Source organism: Tenrec ecaudatus, chromosome 15 (genome assembly GCF_050624435.1).
Source record: "Tenrec ecaudatus isolate mTenEca1 chromosome 15, mTenEca1.hap1, whole genome shotgun sequence".
In the NCBI taxonomy this organism is placed as follows: domain Eukaryota; kingdom Metazoa; phylum Chordata; class Mammalia; order Afrosoricida; family Tenrecidae; genus Tenrec; species Tenrec ecaudatus.
The window spans coordinates 108,731,630-108,749,665 of NC_134544.1; the positions used below are offsets into that span (position 1 = coordinate 108,731,630).

General features: G+C 40.6%; 2 protein-coding genes across 2 annotated transcripts in view; both read right to left on the minus strand.

Annotated features, from left to right (window-relative positions):
- HS6ST3 (heparan sulfate 6-O-sulfotransferase 3) overlaps positions 1-18,036 on the minus strand; it is a 1,040,890-nt gene that overhangs the window by 147,253 nt on the left and 875,601 nt on the right. The window lies entirely within an intron of this gene.
- Positions 15,401-15,826, minus strand: LOC142427281 (large ribosomal subunit protein eL34-like). The gene has a single exon (XM_075532517.1). The coding sequence runs from the start codon at positions 15,805-15,807 to the stop codon at positions 15,454-15,456; it is 354 nt and encodes a 117-aa protein (XP_075388632.1). The 5' UTR covers positions 15,808-15,826; the 3' UTR covers positions 15,401-15,453.

Sequence of the window (18,036 nt, forward strand, 5' to 3'; positions counted from 1 at the left end):
ACAATCACTGAAGACAAAATGGGTGCATGAGCAAATGGAGTGAAGAAAACTGATGGTCCCTGCCTATTAAAAGATATAGCATCGGGGTCTTAAAGGCTTGAAGTTAAACAAGTGGCCATCCAGTAGGGAAGCAGCAAAGCCTACATGGAGGAAGCACACCAGCCTGTGTGATCATGAGGTATTAATGGGAATGGGAATCACTAACTCAAAAACCAGCAATCAGATTGATGTGAAGGAGCACAGACAAAGGGGAGAACCAAAATCCACCTGTAAGATAATTAGACAGTCCATCACAGAAGAGTCACATGGATCGAATGACATATCCAGAGTATGGTATAGCACTGATGAAACACGTCACTATCCTCTAGTTCTTTAATATTTCCTCCCCTCACTATTATTGTGTTAGTTTAACCTCATTAATCTTGTGAGACCTTGTGTTAGTCTGGGTTGACTAGAGAAACAAGTCTAGAGACACTCATAGGTGTGTAAGAGAGAGTTTTGTATCATGAGTAATTGTATATTTAAAAAATATCCCAGCCCAGTCCAGATCAAGTCCTTAACCTCCCTGGCGGGAATCATGAGTGTGGCTCAGGGTAAATGTTAGCTGTCAGAAGTAGTAATCCCGAGCCACACTCGGGATTACACTGGAGAGAAGTCCCTTAAGAAACCTCAAATTACAGTGACACAATCCATGGGCTAGGTGTCCCACAGGTAGTGTAGCTTGCAAATTGAGGCACACAATAAGCAAGGCAGCCGCACACTGGTCCGATGATCAAAGAGCAAGAGACAAGAAAGGCGAGGTTAGCTGAGCATTTATCTCTCTGCCCTTCAATTAACAAAATTACTGGCATAATTAGACTGCCAGGAGGTTAATTCCAATATTAGCCTGTATGTCCAATACCACTCTATAAATTCCTCTTCTTCAAACTCACACAGCATATGCAATGATGCTGGATGCAGGAAGATCACAGACCAGTGGGTGGAAAGTCTTGTGGATCCAGTGGCGGTGGAAGCATCTCAGTGCTGGTGTGGGTCTCCAAGTGCCTCCTACAGCTCCAGGGATCTGGTTCCATCAGTGTAGGTCCATGTGGCTTGGCAAGAATCTCAAGCAGAAAAAGTGTGCATTCTGGCTCCATGGAAGAAGATGGGAGTTTCCAGAATCCCCAGAGGGTGATTCACACACAGAGGCCTCATTGGCTATGACCTGATTGACAGGCTAGACTCCATCCCTTCACTTAAGTTGACAAAGATTATGTAACTGCCACAGACCTGTGTATGTTCATTGGGATAGTTAAGGTCATTCGAGGCATGGAATCCAAGGTAGATAAATCCTTCAGAAATAGTAATGTGAATAATGACTCTCTCTCTGAGAGTAGGTAAAGGGAGGGGATGAAAGGGGGGAGAGATAGCAATGATGACTGTATAACCCAACTCAAGGGGAATGAATAACAGAATTGTAAGTGAATGGGTACATTGGATGGTGTAACACAGTGGTTCTCAACCTTCCTAATGCTGTGGCCCTTTAATACAGTGCCTCATGTTGTGGTGACACTCCCAACCACAAATTATTTTTGTTGCTACTTCATAACTTTAATTTTGCTAGTTATGAATTGGACCATTTCTGTTAAAGGGTCATTTGACCTCCAATAGGGTCACAACCCACAAGTTGAGAACTGCTGGTGTAAGATTCAGCAAAATAATAACAATATATAATGTAATAATAAGGGTTCCTGGGAAGTGGGGTGGAGGACAGAGGGGATAAAGGGGAACTGATAACAAAGAGTTCAAGAAGAAAGAAAATATTTTGAAAATGATGGTGGCAGAAACTGTACAATTATGCTTGATATAATTGAATTATGGATTCTTATAACATCTGTAAGAGCTCCCAGTTGAAGAATAAGAACAACAAAATCCTCACAACTGGACCAATAGGTTAAATCATGATCAATGGAGAAAAGCGTGACGTCAAGGATTTTGCCTTGCTTGGACCACAATCACTTCTCATGGAAGCAGCAGTCAAGAAGTCAAACGATGTGTTGTGATGGGTCAATTTGGACCCCAAGACCTCGTTTTGAGTTTTGAAAAGCAAGGATGTTACTTTGATGACTAAGATGAGCCTGATCCAAGCTCTAATATTATTAATTGCCTCGCGCGAGCACGTCTTCTATTTGGACAATGAATAAGGAAGACTGAAGAAGAACCACTGCATTTGAAATGCCATGTTGACAAAGAACATTGAAAATACCATGGACTTCCAGAAGGACAAACAAATCTGTCACGGAACAAGTACAGCCAGAGTGTTCCTTAGAGGCAAGGATGGCAAGATGTCATTTTACATAGTTTGGCCATGCTGTCAGGAGCAACCAGTCCCTTTACATAATGCTGGGTAAAACGTAGAGAAGCAGTGGGGAAAAAAAAGGTCTCGGCTATCCGGACGGACACAAGTGTGAGGAGAGTACAGGACTGAGCAGTGTTCATTCTGTTGTATGTAGGGCCGCTATGGGTTGGAACAGATTCGATGACACCTAACAACGATTATCTCATGCTCTGGCTCCTGATTTGAATGCATCGCCCCTGTCACACCTCGTGTCAAAGCTGTCTCCTGGATCAAGGAGGTTTGACGCACAGGGATTGTATGGTATAAAGGACTTGTTCCATTTGCTGGTAGTGGTCCCCAATCCTTCCTGCTTCTGAGAGGGTTCATTACATAACCAGCAGCATGACAATAACAATGAACTGATGACAATTACTTAGAGCTCAATAATATAATACAGTCAGTATCTTCCCCAGCCTTATTACTGAGATCCATAAGGAAATCATTTGGTGGGAGCCACAAAAGCAATGGCTAGAAGAGTGCAATAATTAAGGTTTATTGTGCGAACCTGGCCAATAAACACGTGGGATTAATTGAAGGGAAGAGATAAATGGCTTCGTGAGCTTCGCCTTCCTGGCTCTCGGTCTCTTGCTCTCTGATGGTCGGACCAAGGTACAGCTGCCTTAACCAGTTCCCTGCTTCAGCTGTCAAGACTCACTTCCTGTGAGACATCCATTAGGAAAAGCCACATGGACCTTCTAAGATGCAGTCCTGGGTGCTGGAGCAGCCGTGTGGAGACCCCTGCCAGCGCTGAGATGCTTCCACGTTCACTGATTTGGCTTTCCTCCTGCAGTCAGTGTCATTGCATGTGTTTTGTGAAATTGAGGAGGACTTTGTAGATTAGTGTCAGACATTTGGGCTAATGTTGGACATGGGCTTGGACTAGACTGTGTTGGGATGCTTTCTGAATGTATACTTACCCTATATATAAAATTCTCTTTTATACTTGTATGAGTTTCTGTAGATTTGTTTCTCGAGTTTACCGAGACTAACACAAAGATCCATATTAAATAATCCCTTGCATTTGGGAGATATAATCTCATAACTTATAAATATATCATCCTCATCACTCCACATTGCTCTATAGTAAATAAATATTTCTTTGTATAATTCTAATAATGAAAATTCTAAAATCTTATTTATGCTCATTTATACTATTTTAATTATTTTGATGACTTTGTTTTATATAATAAAGTAAATATTTTTTGTTCAAAATTTAAAATGACAAACACATCATTTTACTAACATAATAGGGAAAGGAAAAATATGTGTGGAAATTTAATTTTATAGCAGGAAATAACTAAAATCTTCATAAAATTGATAAACTATGAAACAAAAACAGGAGCATAGAATTGATGTAATGATTGTAATTTCAGGAAGAGAAACTTTTTTGAAGGAACCATTTATAAATGTTTACATATGAATCTTTTGAAAGGCAGACTTACCAGTATATTTCTTTTTTTATATGTTAATCATTTTACTGGGGCTCCTACAGCTTTTCTAACAATCCATACATCAATGGTATCAAGCACATTTCTATATATGTTGCCATCAAGTTTCAAAATATTTTCTTTCTTCTTGAACCCTTGGTATCAGCTCCTATTTTCCCTCCCACCTTTGTTACCCCTTGATAAATTATAAATCATTATTATCTTTATACCTTACACCATCCGCTATGTGCCTTCACCCACGTTTCTGTTGTTCATCCCCCTGGGGGGATTGGGGTTACACAGCGATCATGTGTTTTGTTGGTGCTACATTGCACTCTGGGTGATCATTCTTCCTTGTGACTCTTCTGTGAGGGAATGTCCTATTGGCTACAGAAGGGCTTTGGGTCTTCGATCCAACGCACCTTGTTCAACTCGATATGATTGTTTGGGGTCTTCTAATGCCTGAAACCTGACCTTGTCGACCCCTCATGATCACACAGACTGGTTTGCTTCTTCCATGTGGGCTTTTTTGCTTCCATGTTAGATGGCTGCGTGTTTAACTTCAGCCTGAAAGACCCAAGATGCTATATCTTCTAATAGCCAGGCACCATCAGCTTTCTTCACCACATTTGCTTATGCACCCACTTTGATTTCAGCAATCATGTTGAGAAGGTGAGCATCACAGAATGCATGGTTATTAAAACAAGGTGCTCTTACGTTGAGGGAAAATTGAGTTGAGATGCTCTCTTTATACCTCCTTGAATATCTTTTGCTTCCTAGTTCTTTCCTCTATTTCCTTTTGCTTTCTTCCTGTCCCACTATCATGTTCCACCATCATTTGGCTCTAGGTAATTCCTGTTGACTACATTGCACTTTATCAAGCCTCACCATGCATTCTACACCCTCCTTGCTATTGATTTTAGATCTCTTGTTGTTTCCTTCCCTGGGTTTGTTGGCTCACTCCTCCCTTTCCTCCCACCTCCCCCTCTTCCTTGTCCCTCCAGAACCATCAGTCCCATTCTTTTCTCCTTGGGATTGCTTATCTAATATAGATAGACATGGAAAAAAGGAAGAAAGGAAGAAAGAAAAGAAAAAGGGGTCTATAAAAAGTCCCAGATCTGTCTGCTGATCCTTTTGTTTGTTTTCTGATGAAGTCTGATGAGGTGCTAAGCCCTGTCTTCTGAGTCTGAAGTCAATTTGGGGATTCCTTGGAGACTTCATTGCTTTGCTCCCCTTGCTGCTCTATTGTGCTCCCTTTGCGTTTCTCCCTGGTTGGTGGGGGAGGAGGTGTCAGACCAGTCACAATTCCTGCACTGTGTCTCCACTGCTGATCCCTTCAGCTCTGAGGGTCAGTGAGGGAAAGTCATGTCTCATGGTAGGGTCAGTCCTATGGGCAATCCTCTCTATGCCTGGGCTGCTCTGAGCAGGAGTGTCATTGTCAGGGCTTGGTGGGTCAAAATGCGACTGTCTCTCTCTCTCTCTCTCCCTTCCTCCCTCCCTCCCTCCCTCCCTCCCTCCCTCCCTCCCTCTTAGGTTGCTCCTGTGTGGACCAGTCTGCTCTCCTGGGGCTCTGTCTTCAGTGCTGTCCTCTGTTGTGCAATCTGCTAGGGAGGAGGTCGATGTAGCAGGGATCGGGTTCAACCCCACAGATCTTTCTACTAGTTCGCTGGTTCATGCCAGTGTGTTGCTCTCAAGGTTTGGTGTACAATAGGCATAAGCATGACAGGAAGGGGATGAGCTAGGGGTGTACACATGATAGGAAGGGGAGGAACTAGGGGTAGACATGGAACAAGAAGGGTGGATCCAAGATTCATGATGGTAGCTTAACCTTGGTCACCCTTGAGTGGACTTGACCTCCCTGGGCTCTCCTTCAGAGAAACAATCTACTATGCTTATCAGGAGGGAGTGGGCCCTAGTTATTGTGGGATAGACAGTGGTGTCTGTTTGCTCTAGATGGCTGATAACCCTTAGGGAGAATAACCCCTGACTTACTTCTGTTGACCTCCAAGTGTATAGTCATTTGTCATGTGTAGCAAGCAGCTAGGTTTGGCATATGTTTGGGGGAGACAACCTGGGAGAAATCTTTCTGTTTCCCACAGAAATTGTTGAATAGTATTAAATCACTTAAAAAATAATTGCAGTAGAACATTGAAAGAGATCTTCCAGAAATTCAAACTGGATTTCAGAAGATGATATGAAATGAGAGAGCTCATCGCTCATGTAAGATGGATTTTATCCGGAAGCACACAATCCCAGAAAGAAGTTTACCTGTTTTATATTGACGAGGCACCCAACTGTGTGGATCATGACAAATTATATGCTACCATTGTGACAATTGCAATTCCAGAATACATCATTCTACCAAGACACAGACAGAACAAACAGAAAAAGGGAACACTGCACTATAAAAATAAATCAAGAAAATAGTACATCAAAGTTGTATTTTGGCCATATGAATAGTCTGAGGAGAAAAGCTACGTAAAGACTACGGCATCAAGATAGGAGAAGCACCTCTGATATGCAGGCGACACGATCCTCCTTGCTGAAAGTGAAGATGACTGAAAACACTTATGATACATAGGTTTACTGTGCCAATGTGGCCAATGAATACATGTGGGATTAATCGAAGGGTGGAGAGATAAATGGTTTGGCGAGCCTCACTTTTCTTGTCTCTTGCTCTTTGATGATCAGACCAGTATGCAGCTGCCTTGGCATGTTCTCTTCCTCAATTTGCAAGCTACACTACCTGTGGAACACCTAACCCGTGGGCTGTGTCACTGTAGTTTGAGGTTCCTCCAAGACCTGCTTTGCCACGCTACTACATCTCTTGAGCTGGGGACTGTTGGACCCTGTCATCTGGCTGACTGTTGGTGTCCTGCCTTGCTGTTTGCTGCCTGTGGCTGGATTGCCTGAATTGCTTTACAGAGGACTCCGTTTTCTGATTCCTTGACTTGCACCTGGATGCCCTCAACACTTGAAGGACTGCCAGTGTATTCTCATGAAGTGAGTTGAACTGAGCCATTTGTACTGCTCTATAGACTAACTGGCTGTTTATTTTGTTATATATATGTATATATATGTGTGTGTGTGTATATACATATATGTATTCATGTGTCCTGGTTTTGTTTCTCTAGGGAACCCTCTCTCACATACACCTGATCAACGATTAAAATCTTCTATATGGATTACACCTCAACATCAAGAAAAATATCTTCACAATTAGTTCAATAAATACCATCACAATAAATGAGGAAACACTGACGTTTTCAAGGACTTATTTGACTCTACAATCAATGCCCCTGGACACAACAGTTTGGAAATCAAAAGATGCAAGAGACCTGTACCAAAAGATGGACAAGATGCTTGTTGAAGTAGAAGGCTAATGCAATAGAGAAAGAGTCTGAACAAGATGGATGGACATAGTGGCTGCAACCATGAGCTAAAACATAGCAATATGTGTGGGGGGGGGGCAGTAAATTTCTGTTTAGGCCAACTGCCTGTGGTATTTCTATGATAGTAGCACTAAGATAACCAAGATAAAATGGTACTGGGAGAGGAGGGATGTTCTAACAAATATCTAGACTGTGAAAGGAGTGTTGGAATTGGGTAATGGGTAGGGGCTAGAAGAACTGAAGAGGCCTGATAGTAAAAGCCTAGATTTTCTTGAAGACACTATAGGGAGAATGAGAAGTTTCAGAGGCAAGGCTCAGCAGAAAATAAGGAGAGTTGTCGAGAAAGTCGCCCTAAATGTATAGCCTGTATATGGTGTAAGCCGCAGAACGGTGCTAGACATGTGGCTATTGACCACGTGTCTAGGAAGGCTACATAAGCAAATATTAAATGAGGCATTGAACAAGGGAGAACGGATGATGCTTTCCATGCAGTGGTAAAGAACTTTTCTGAAATAGGTTCACATGTTGACAGAAGGTAGAATTTGTAAGGCATGAACTTGGGTTATTGTCTAAGCAGATTCCTAAGGAAAATCTTAAATGATCCAGGCAATTTCTCCTGGCCACTTATAGTATAATACGAAAGGAAAAGAACGGATTTAAAAATCCAATGTGCAAAACAGAACTTTAAAATTTGCAAAAGTCTCTTGCAGTAAAGATTTATATCACAGAATGTCCAGTACGTCTTTTGCTAAAGAAATGAATCTGTGACTGATGGATTTAACCAACTACCAAAGCAGAACCCCACCCCCTTACTGCAGAGGACAGAGGAGGAAAGAGGAGAATGATGCCTCTGGGGACTCAACAGCGAGGAGAAGGCCTGGGAGCTACATGTAGTGTCCCCCTAGGAGAGACTGAGCCCCTTACCAGAGGAGCTCCGAGATCAGCATAGCTGCTGGAAGAGGGTCTTCTTGCTTTCAAAGAAATGGGCACTAGTCTCATATCTCGCAGGGTGATGTCACAGTCTCCTGGCTAGCAAAGTGTCAGCTCATCATCAGCTTGGTTCCAGAATGTGAAGCTGCAGTTTAGATGTGTCAGGAGAGCGGGGCTATGCCCAAAGTTGAAGGACCAGGGCTACAATGCCCAAGGAATGCGGCCAGTTGGGGCCAAGAGCAAGGGGTTTCCACTCAGGTGGACTAGAGGAGAGGTGGGGAGCCAAATGACTGCTTGGATATTTGTAATATAATTTATGGGTCATTCAAAAATTTCAACTTCAAAATTAGCCTACTGTATTTGGTCAATCACTTAATTAAATCACCCCTGATGTGGTGGCTGCATCTTCTTTTCCTCAGTGAGATGTGTGATGTTAGCTTGTATTGATGATTTTTCAGGTCTTATATGGTCCTTGGGCTGGATCTTCCCCATCCTTGGTCTAGAAAATGGGGGTTTCCTGAAGAAAAAAGGTTAGAGTTTCCAAACCCAGAGGACCTAGAAGATGGAACTGATTTTGGACAGTGTAATGAGGTGAATGAATTTCACTTCCAAGCGCCTGCGTTTCAGGGGACCAAGGAGTAGAATATTATAGACTGATTCCCCCCCATCCCACAAATATGTGTTGTAAATCCCAAGACCTTTGACTATGGTTACATTTCCACATCAGATGGGTTAACATTTTTGTGTTTAGGAAATAATGTTAGTGTAGGGTGTATCATAAATCAATCTCCCTGGGGATATAAAAGAGATACATAAGCAAGTGAAAGTAGTAGATATCAGGAAAGAGAAATGCCAAGACATATAGACTGCCCAGGAACGGAAGGAAGAAGGGACAAGGGCAAACCTCCAGGGCTGAGAGAGAGAGACGGAGCCTTCCTCTCAAGCTGGCACATTGAATTCAGACTTCTACCCTCCTAAATCGGGAGAAAATAAACTTCTGTTTGTTAAAGCCACCTACATAGAGTATTTTTGTCATAATACCAGTAGGTAACTGAAATGAGCCTCGAGAACCCACCTTCATTCCGGCCTTGTGAGACCTAAACCAGGGAACACAAGCTAAGCCATATTCCCATTCCTGACCCATAAAATCTGAGACCAAAAAAAAAAAAAGTGTGTAAGTTAAAGTCACTCTGCTGTCGTAATCGTTACACAGGCATATAAAGCTAACACCATGTGCATTGAGCAATGTTACAGAAGACAGGGACATTTGTAAATTTCAACAACATTTTTAAATTAGCAGCAAACAAGTGAAAATATAATGTAAATATATTTCATTTATACTAGTATTAAAAAGCATAAAATTCCTAGGAATACATGTAACACACTTCATACAAGCCTTCTATAGAGAAATCAACAAAACTATGCAAAGATAAATTAAAGAAGTGATATGCTTATACATTAGCAGATTCAATTTTGTTATGATCAGTTCTAGCCAGATTAATTTATAGATTTAGTATAATGCTAACCAAATTGACTGTGGTTTGTTGGTTTGTTTTGTTTTGGGGGGGTGGGGAGTAAAAATTAGCAAACTAATCCTAAAACTGATATGAGCAATATACATTTCATCATTTCCGAAAGAACGTATAAGAAACGACTTCTTTAACCTGTCTAGCAAAGATTCCCTGTGTGTATTGAACCCAAAATCACAAAATGCAAATCAGTTGCCATCCAGTTGATTCTGACTCATAGTGACCCAATAGAACAGAGTAGGTCGGCTCCGCAGGGTTTCGGAGACTATAAATCCGTAGGGGTCCAGACCAGTCCCATTTTTCTCTGGCAGAGAGCTTAGTAGCTTCAAGCTGCTGACCTTTTTGACTAGCAGGTGCAACCTATAACCCCTTTGAGTCTATCCAAAAGGTAGTAAATGTAACACAAAATGTTGATAAATATAATTGTATCAAAATATTTAGAATGTCTGTTCTTCAAAATAGAACGTTAAACCACACGCGGAGAGAACATAGTCACAATACATAATATCAAACAAAAGACTCAGGGTCAGAATGCACAAAGAACCTTTTATGAGTCAATAACAAAGAAGCAGACTGATGAATGAAAAATGGAGGAAAGACTAACAGACTTTTCATAAAATACGATGTGCTTGGCCAACAAGAATATTATAATGTGCACAATGTTAACCACAACTTGAAAATTCACATTAAAATATAATCAGTCGCCAGTGGTCCTAGAGGTGTAATGGGTTATGCATTAGGTTATTAACTACAAGGTCAGCAGTTCAAAACCACCAGTTGGCTCCCCGGAAGAAAATGAAACTGTCTACTCCTTTAAAGAACTACGCTTTCAGAAACTCAAGGGGGCACTTCAACTCTATACTAGAGAGTTGCTATGATTGTAATCAACTCTATGGCACTGAGTTAGAATGGCCCAAATGCAAAGTTAATAAGCACATATGATATTCATGCAGCCGTATAAAATGATACAAAGACTTTTAAAACTGAGCATTTTCTATCAACTTTATACTCAACTACCTTATGGCCTAGTACTTTCATGTCTATACATGAATCAGAGGGAGATGAAAATACTAGGGCTTCCGAAAGTTCATTAAGAAAATTCCATGATTTTTCATTCCATTTTTCCATAAACTTTTTGAAGCCTAAAGAGACACAAAATGATGCATGCAGGAGTGTTGTGAACAGCTTTATGCAAAACAGAAAAACGATGGTAATAACCTCAATATTATTCAATAGGGAGATGAATACACAAATCATCTTTTATTCTTAACATAAAACACTACTCAGCGATCTAAAGAGAATGAAATATCGACACGTGTACCTGGCTGGGTGATTTACAATGAATTATTCTAAGAGAAAGAAGACAGGCACAAACGAGTACAGACTCTATAATTTCATTGATACTATGTTCATAAACAGACAAAATGAACCTGTGGCGATCAAAAGCAGGATAACGGGCGCCCTGCGTGGGGAACCTGGCAGTCATGTGAAGAAGGAGAATTTCCTGGGCTGAGGAAACGTGTAGCTGGTGCCTGGTGTGATTTCACAGAAACATACGTCTACCAAAGGTTATACAATTCAACACTTAACATTTACACATCTCACAGTTTTAATGTGACTAATTTTAAAAGGTTATGAAACAAAGTCGTAAACATGTCAACAGGAGCAAACATCATTAGGAAAGGCAGATGACAGACTTAGATATGAAGATTTAATATCTTAGAGTTATGCTGTTTTTCACATATCATCCATATGTAAATCACTTCTAAGCTATAAAACAGAATATTGATATTATGAGTTTATTTTTAATTAGTTGCATAATTTCCGTATAAGCATTTATACATCGTATATACACTTTTTTGACAAACAAAGCCAAAATATACAATATATCTTTATCCTGGCAAGATTTTCTCTCTCAAATACAATATTCAAAGCTATCATTAATTAGTTATAATGAGTTACATGCCTTCTTTTTCTTTTAACGTATTGTAGAGCTCAAGGCTCCACTTACAAATGTAGTCATTTATATCGATTGCTACATACTAGGACTGCAATTTAAAAATCACTGCAAATTGAGTGGCTTAAAACAATCTGAATTTATTCTCTCACAGTTCTGCAGGTCTATTACCAAGGTTTTGGTGAGTCGGTGCTCTTTTGAGAGTCACTAGGGGAGATTCCATTTCTTGCCTCTTCTGCATGAACTTATGATTACATTACTCTAGTATCTGCCTCCTTTTAAAAAATACATGTAATTGGATTGAGAGCCCACCTGGTTAATCTGAAGAAATCCTGGTGATGTTGTTAACATTGCTTAGGCAACAGGCTGCTTACTTCAGAGTTTATGGTTCAAACCCACCTACTACTCTGCAGGAGGAAGGTAAGGCTGCTTCCACAAAGATTTACAGCCGCAGACATTTCATGTGGTGGGTCCCACGAGTCAGTATCAACTCGCAGCAGTGAGTTTCTTAATCTAGCATCTCATCTCCACATTAGTAACTCATTTTCATCTGCAAAGACCCTCGTTCCTAATGAGATCACACCTTTTTGGGAGCCACCATCTAACCCACAACAGTGGCTCTAGCCACATATAGTTTATATTTCAGTGCCCATTTTTAAAAGGCCCGAGGACATATCATGACACGTGGACAAGGAAAAAATGGTACGACTCCCTTAACATGGATCCATATAAAATGTATTAACATGGGTACATGTCGGAAAAGAGCATGTGCTAGATTATGATTAAGCTTGTCTCTGAGAAAATGGGCAATTTTACTTTCATGTTATTTGAAGGTGTTTCCATGACCTATGAATTTCAAAGAGCACAAAACATCTGTAAGCTCCTTTCATTTTGAAATCAAAGTGCCATTGATGCGTCACTTCTAGTCTTCATCTACATTTCAATGGCCATGGAGAGAATTTTAAAGGGAAACTAAGGACATTTGAGAGTAGGCAGTCTTCCTGCCCATTGGATGAAGTTTTCAGTCCCTCTTGAATGTCCACATAGCCCACTGCTTCTTCTCAATGGAAGGCAGAGAGGGCCAGCGTCAGATCAGCGTCCAAGTGCAGTGGAGCATTTCTCCTTTTTTTTAAATAGCAACCTTTTTTGTTTGGTTTTATCTTGGTCAAAGGCACACAGAGCACTTTAGAGGCAATTATCTCATTAACAATAGCTCTCTTGTGAAGCTAATGAAAAGAGTTGTTGGGAGGAGGAATTTGGGATGTGTCTTTATCCTTCCTCCCAGGTCAAAGAAGGACATTTTGGAGATGATGTGGCTTGTCCACACCACTCAGGGAAGAAGGCGAGATCTGGTGATTGGGCTCAAAGCCATTACTACTGGTTCTGTGACATGGGAAACGGCAAATGTGGAAAACTGCATTTTGAAGTTTCTGGGTTTCTCTTGGGTTTATGAAGACCTAGCCAGCACGTTGGAGCAATTTCCAACAGTTCATTATGTGCCTTGGTGCGTGTAACTATCACACTGTAAATTTTTTGTCAAGTACCAGCCTTGCCATGAGTGGCAATTGCTACCAGTTCCCTTCAGTGGTACCAGAGTAATTTAAATATGCAAATGAAGGAATTTGGATCTTTTGTTTATTTCTTCTGTCCTTTTCTTACATTAATGACATCTATTACTGGCAAGCACTTGTGGAGAACTCTGCAGTTACTAAAAACAGCTAATACCAAGTAATATCTTCAATTTAATTATGGAATCATCAACCAAGAGCTGAGAATTTTAAAATTTGATTTACTCCCATCCCTGTGGATTATGGTAATCCTTAAATCTGTTTACTTATTAATTTTGGATTATGATACCTAGGGAAATTATGAATTAAATGATAAATGCATCAAAATAAAGCTAAAAGGAGCAGAGAGGCAAACTTAGATAAGAGTGGAAATTAATGAAATAGAAAACTAAAAGGCAATAGAGCTGAGTAATTAAATATAAGTACCAAATATACAAAGTTTTGATCAATCATATATAAAAAGAAAGATACAAAATAAATGCCTCCTCTTCACTTCTCAACTATCTTGTTATCCAACTTTCCACATTTATGACAACTTTGAAATAAAATTCTCAGTTGTCTGGGTCCTATGATCCTAGGCTCAGGTCTGGGGCACCCTGTGCAGACTACCCTAAATGATAGAAAGCAGAGACCCCAGTGAAGACCAGGTCACATGACGAACATCAGCTCATCAGCCATGAGATGCCATCTCTGGATCATGGCCATGGAAGGCTCAGAACAATGATGGGACAACACAAGGTTTTGAGCAGACACACGGAGGCTGCGTGATAGCCCAAGATGCCAAAGTGTGGTGTCGGGAGGCAGGAATGTCACGAATGTCACGATGGGCCAGGAACACAAGAAGATGATCAGGGTCCCCACTCAGTGTGAGAGGCAAGAATAGGTGGGTGGAGGACAAATGTAGTCCCTGTCTAGGGTAGGTCATGGGAGGGGTGGGATACAGGCAACACCTAACCACCACCACCATCCCCCCAGTCCATACAGGTCCCATGTTGATGAGTAAGGACTAATGGAGAAAGGAGGCCCGCTAGCCCAGTGTCACGTGCATCCAAGATGTGCCAGAGGCATCCGATGAGTGATGAGCAACAAAGGGATGGACACTGGTACTGAAGAACTGGTTCAGCTCCCACCTCACACATAATGCCAATTTTATATAACTTTGGATTTCAGAACCTAAGTATGTTGAAAAGAAGGTGTTGATATAATATTTTTAAAGTGACCTTATTACAGATACAGATAAGATTCTTTTAAAAATGAGACTATTGTGTATAATATTTTACAAGTACATTGTAAAATATGCATGAAAGGAACACTTTTGAATGAAAATACAAATTGCCCTAATTGATAGTAGAAGATATAAAACACTTCACTAGATGAATTACCATAGAAGAAATAAAAAAATTTAGCCAAATCCCTAACTCAAATTTAGATTACCAACATAGACAAAGCAATGAAAATCTCTTAACATATCTTCTGGAGTTTAGAATAAGATGGTAAGGTCTCCCAGTAAGTCTGCAACATACATATATCAATGACACCCGATCTGAAGAAGAGCACTCTTGCACAATGCACAATCCATAGACTAATTTATGAATTTAAATAAAAATTCCTAAATAAAATATTCACAAAGAACACCAATACTATTTTGATAATACTGTACAAGAGGAATCCACAAAGTTTTGTGGGAAATGGAATTAAAAGGTATGTGTACACAAATATGGAATTACATAACACGGTGGCATAGCGGATTATGAGTTTGGTGGCTGACTGTGACTCAGCAGTACAAAACTGCCAGATGATCCTTGGGAGAAAGATGAGATTTTCTACTCCCATAAAGAGCCACAGTCTCAGAAACCCAAAGGGGCAGTTCTCCCAAGTCCTGTAGGACTGCTATAATCAGAATCGACGCAATGGCAGTGAGTTTGCGTTTGCTTTTTCCTTTGCTCTATGCACATATGTGTGTATACAAAGTTCTGAGGACGACATTGTTACAGGTAGGACTGCTAACCAAATAGTAAAACCTGCCATACGCCACAGGATAAATGACCAGGAGATCTGCTACCATGAGGACTATAGCCTAGAAAACCCTATATGAGCACTTGCATTATGTCCTCTAGGGTCCCTAGAAATTCTGGTGGTGTCCTCGAATAAAAATTGGCCTATGAACCACAAGGTCAGTAGTTCCAAGCCACATGTTGCTCCCTGCAAGAAAGATGAGGCTTTCTGTTTTCTTTTTTTTTCTTTTTTATTACTCAAACAAGCTTCATTTGTATTTATTTAGCCTTTTGACTCTGTGCTTGTGCCTTCAACACTTTCACCACGATTTTCTGCTCCTCAATCAGGAAAGCGCGCTTGATCCTGTCTCGGACACATTTAGCGCACATGGATCCACCATAAGCCCTGCTGACGTGTTTTTTGGTTTTGGACAACCTCATAAGAACTTTGGGTCTCACAGCACGGACCCCTCGAAGACAGCCTGGGCACACGTCACATGCAGATTTTGGCGCTTTCCCAACCTTCTTTGTATACAGGTAAACGATTCTGTTACCAGGGGTTCGGGACAGTCTAGTTTTGTTAGAGGCTGTGTTGTAGGACAGCCTACGCCGGTAGGTCAGACGCTGAACCATTTTGAATGCCTCCACACAGCGTCTCCGGAAGAGCGAGGCTTTCTGTTTTCATAAAGATTTGCAGGTACAGAAATCCACAGGGGCAGTTCTAGTCTGTCCTATGGGGTCACTTTTAGTCAGAATCAACTTTTTGGCAACGAGTTCGTTCTTTTTAATAGGGTCACTGTGAGTTGAAATTAACTCAACACAAAACACAAGAACAATATATATAACAAAGCTTATAATATTATTAGTATATGTTGTTAATTTTTAAATTAAAATATTAAAAACTATCTTGACTTACCATCTCCAATAATAGCCTTTTAATTGCATAGTAATCCAATGAAATCAACAATTTAAGGTAAAATATTAATAATTAGTGTGGAATGCAGTTTATTTGGACCGATGTTAGCAATAAAAAACATTGAAAAGTGGCTCATCTCAATCTATGAGGGGGACCCTTCCAAAATGGCAAATAGCTCCACTGGACAGAGTTTTCTTAGTACACATTTTTTTTCCCACTAGATGAGCATCCAGCAACTTGCTCTGAGTTAGTGCACTTAGTGACGTCTGGTCACAATAAATTTTTTCGTTAAAAGCAGTTTCACTGGAACCTTGTTTTTTTTTTTGTGATGGCCAATTTAAGAGAACAGCATGCGACTGTGAAAATTTGTTTCCAGTTCAGGAAAAATGATACAGAAAATATTGTGATATTGAACACAGCTTACAAAGACAGTGCTATGGGAAAAAACTCAAATGTATGAGTGGTTTTCTAATTTCACAAAAGGTGAAATGTTGATTGATGACAAAGCTTGTTTGGATGTCTGCCAACTTCCCAAATGGACAAAAATGTCAACTCAGTGCATTTGGGGTTCATTCCGCCAGATCAGACTGGTAATTAAGCTTTCTTATTATTGGTTCTGCAAAGACTGGGTAACAGTGTGCAACAAAAAAGGCCTGCTTTGTGGCAGACAGGGGACTGGTTTTTCCACCGTGACAATGGACCCGCTCATGCAGCCACTCAGTGCTGTCAGTTCCCTTTTGTAATCTATCAGCTGTTCCAAGTGGGCACTATCAAGTTCAACATTTAGAATCCTGGCCATATACAGGTTTCTCTCAGCAACATCTCCCATCACATGATGCTGAACAAATCTGTTGAACATGTTCACATAACTCAGCATTCTCAGCCATGTCTCGTACAAGCATTTTCCCATAACTTCCTCCTCAGAAGATGCAATGTTCCGGATATACCAATGGTCCCAGATGTGATTTTTCATTTGCATCTGTGGTAGTCACATAATCTGGTGTCAATTTGAGAGGATTACAAGGGAAGGGGTGGAGTCTGGCTTGCCAATCAATATATAACCAATGAGGCCTCTGTGTGGGCATGGTTTTATCTGAGAATTCTGGGAATGCCTATTTTTCCTCCTTAGAGACAAGAGACATCTTCACACTCTGCTCACTCCCTTGGAGATGATCTATCAACAAGACACATGGGAAACGTTCTACTGACAAGACACAAGGCTTTATGCTGACAGACCCCGTACCCTAGGAACTGGAGAAGCCACACAGAGACCCCTGCCAGTGCTGAGATGCTTAGAATGCCACTGGATCCAAACATGTTCTACCCACTGGCCTATGATCGTCCTGCATTCAATGTCATTGCATGTGTTTCATGAGTTTGAAGAGGACTTTATAGATTAGTATCGGACTTATGGGCTTGGAGTGGACTGGGTTGGATGTTTTCTTAATGTACAATTACCGTTTGTATAAAACACTCTCTTATACACAGATGAGTTTCTATGGATTTGTTTCTCTAGTTTACCAGGACTAACACAACATCTGTACTAAACTGGATTCTTTTTCTATTTAAAATATGTTGATATTGCTTTTCACCACAATGGACAAACCACTAGTAAACCAGACTGACAGATGGGTGATGATGAATGAAATTAACTATGGCTAATTAATTACTAGAACTTTGGCTCCTATCATGTGATATTTCTCCTACCCATATTAAAATGTTTTCCTTCCATATACCCCCTTTTTCTATTATTACCCCAACCCTAGCCACAGGGAACCTTGGTCTAGTCCAGCAAGCTTAGAATTCTTCTCATGTACCTGCATCCATTGGTCTTGAGGAGAGCACAGAACTCTTGCAGGGATAATTCCTGGGATTTGTGTGTGGTCCTGTAAGACACACATTTTCTTTACAGTCAAACGTCTAAACTAAGAAGCTTGGAAATCTGC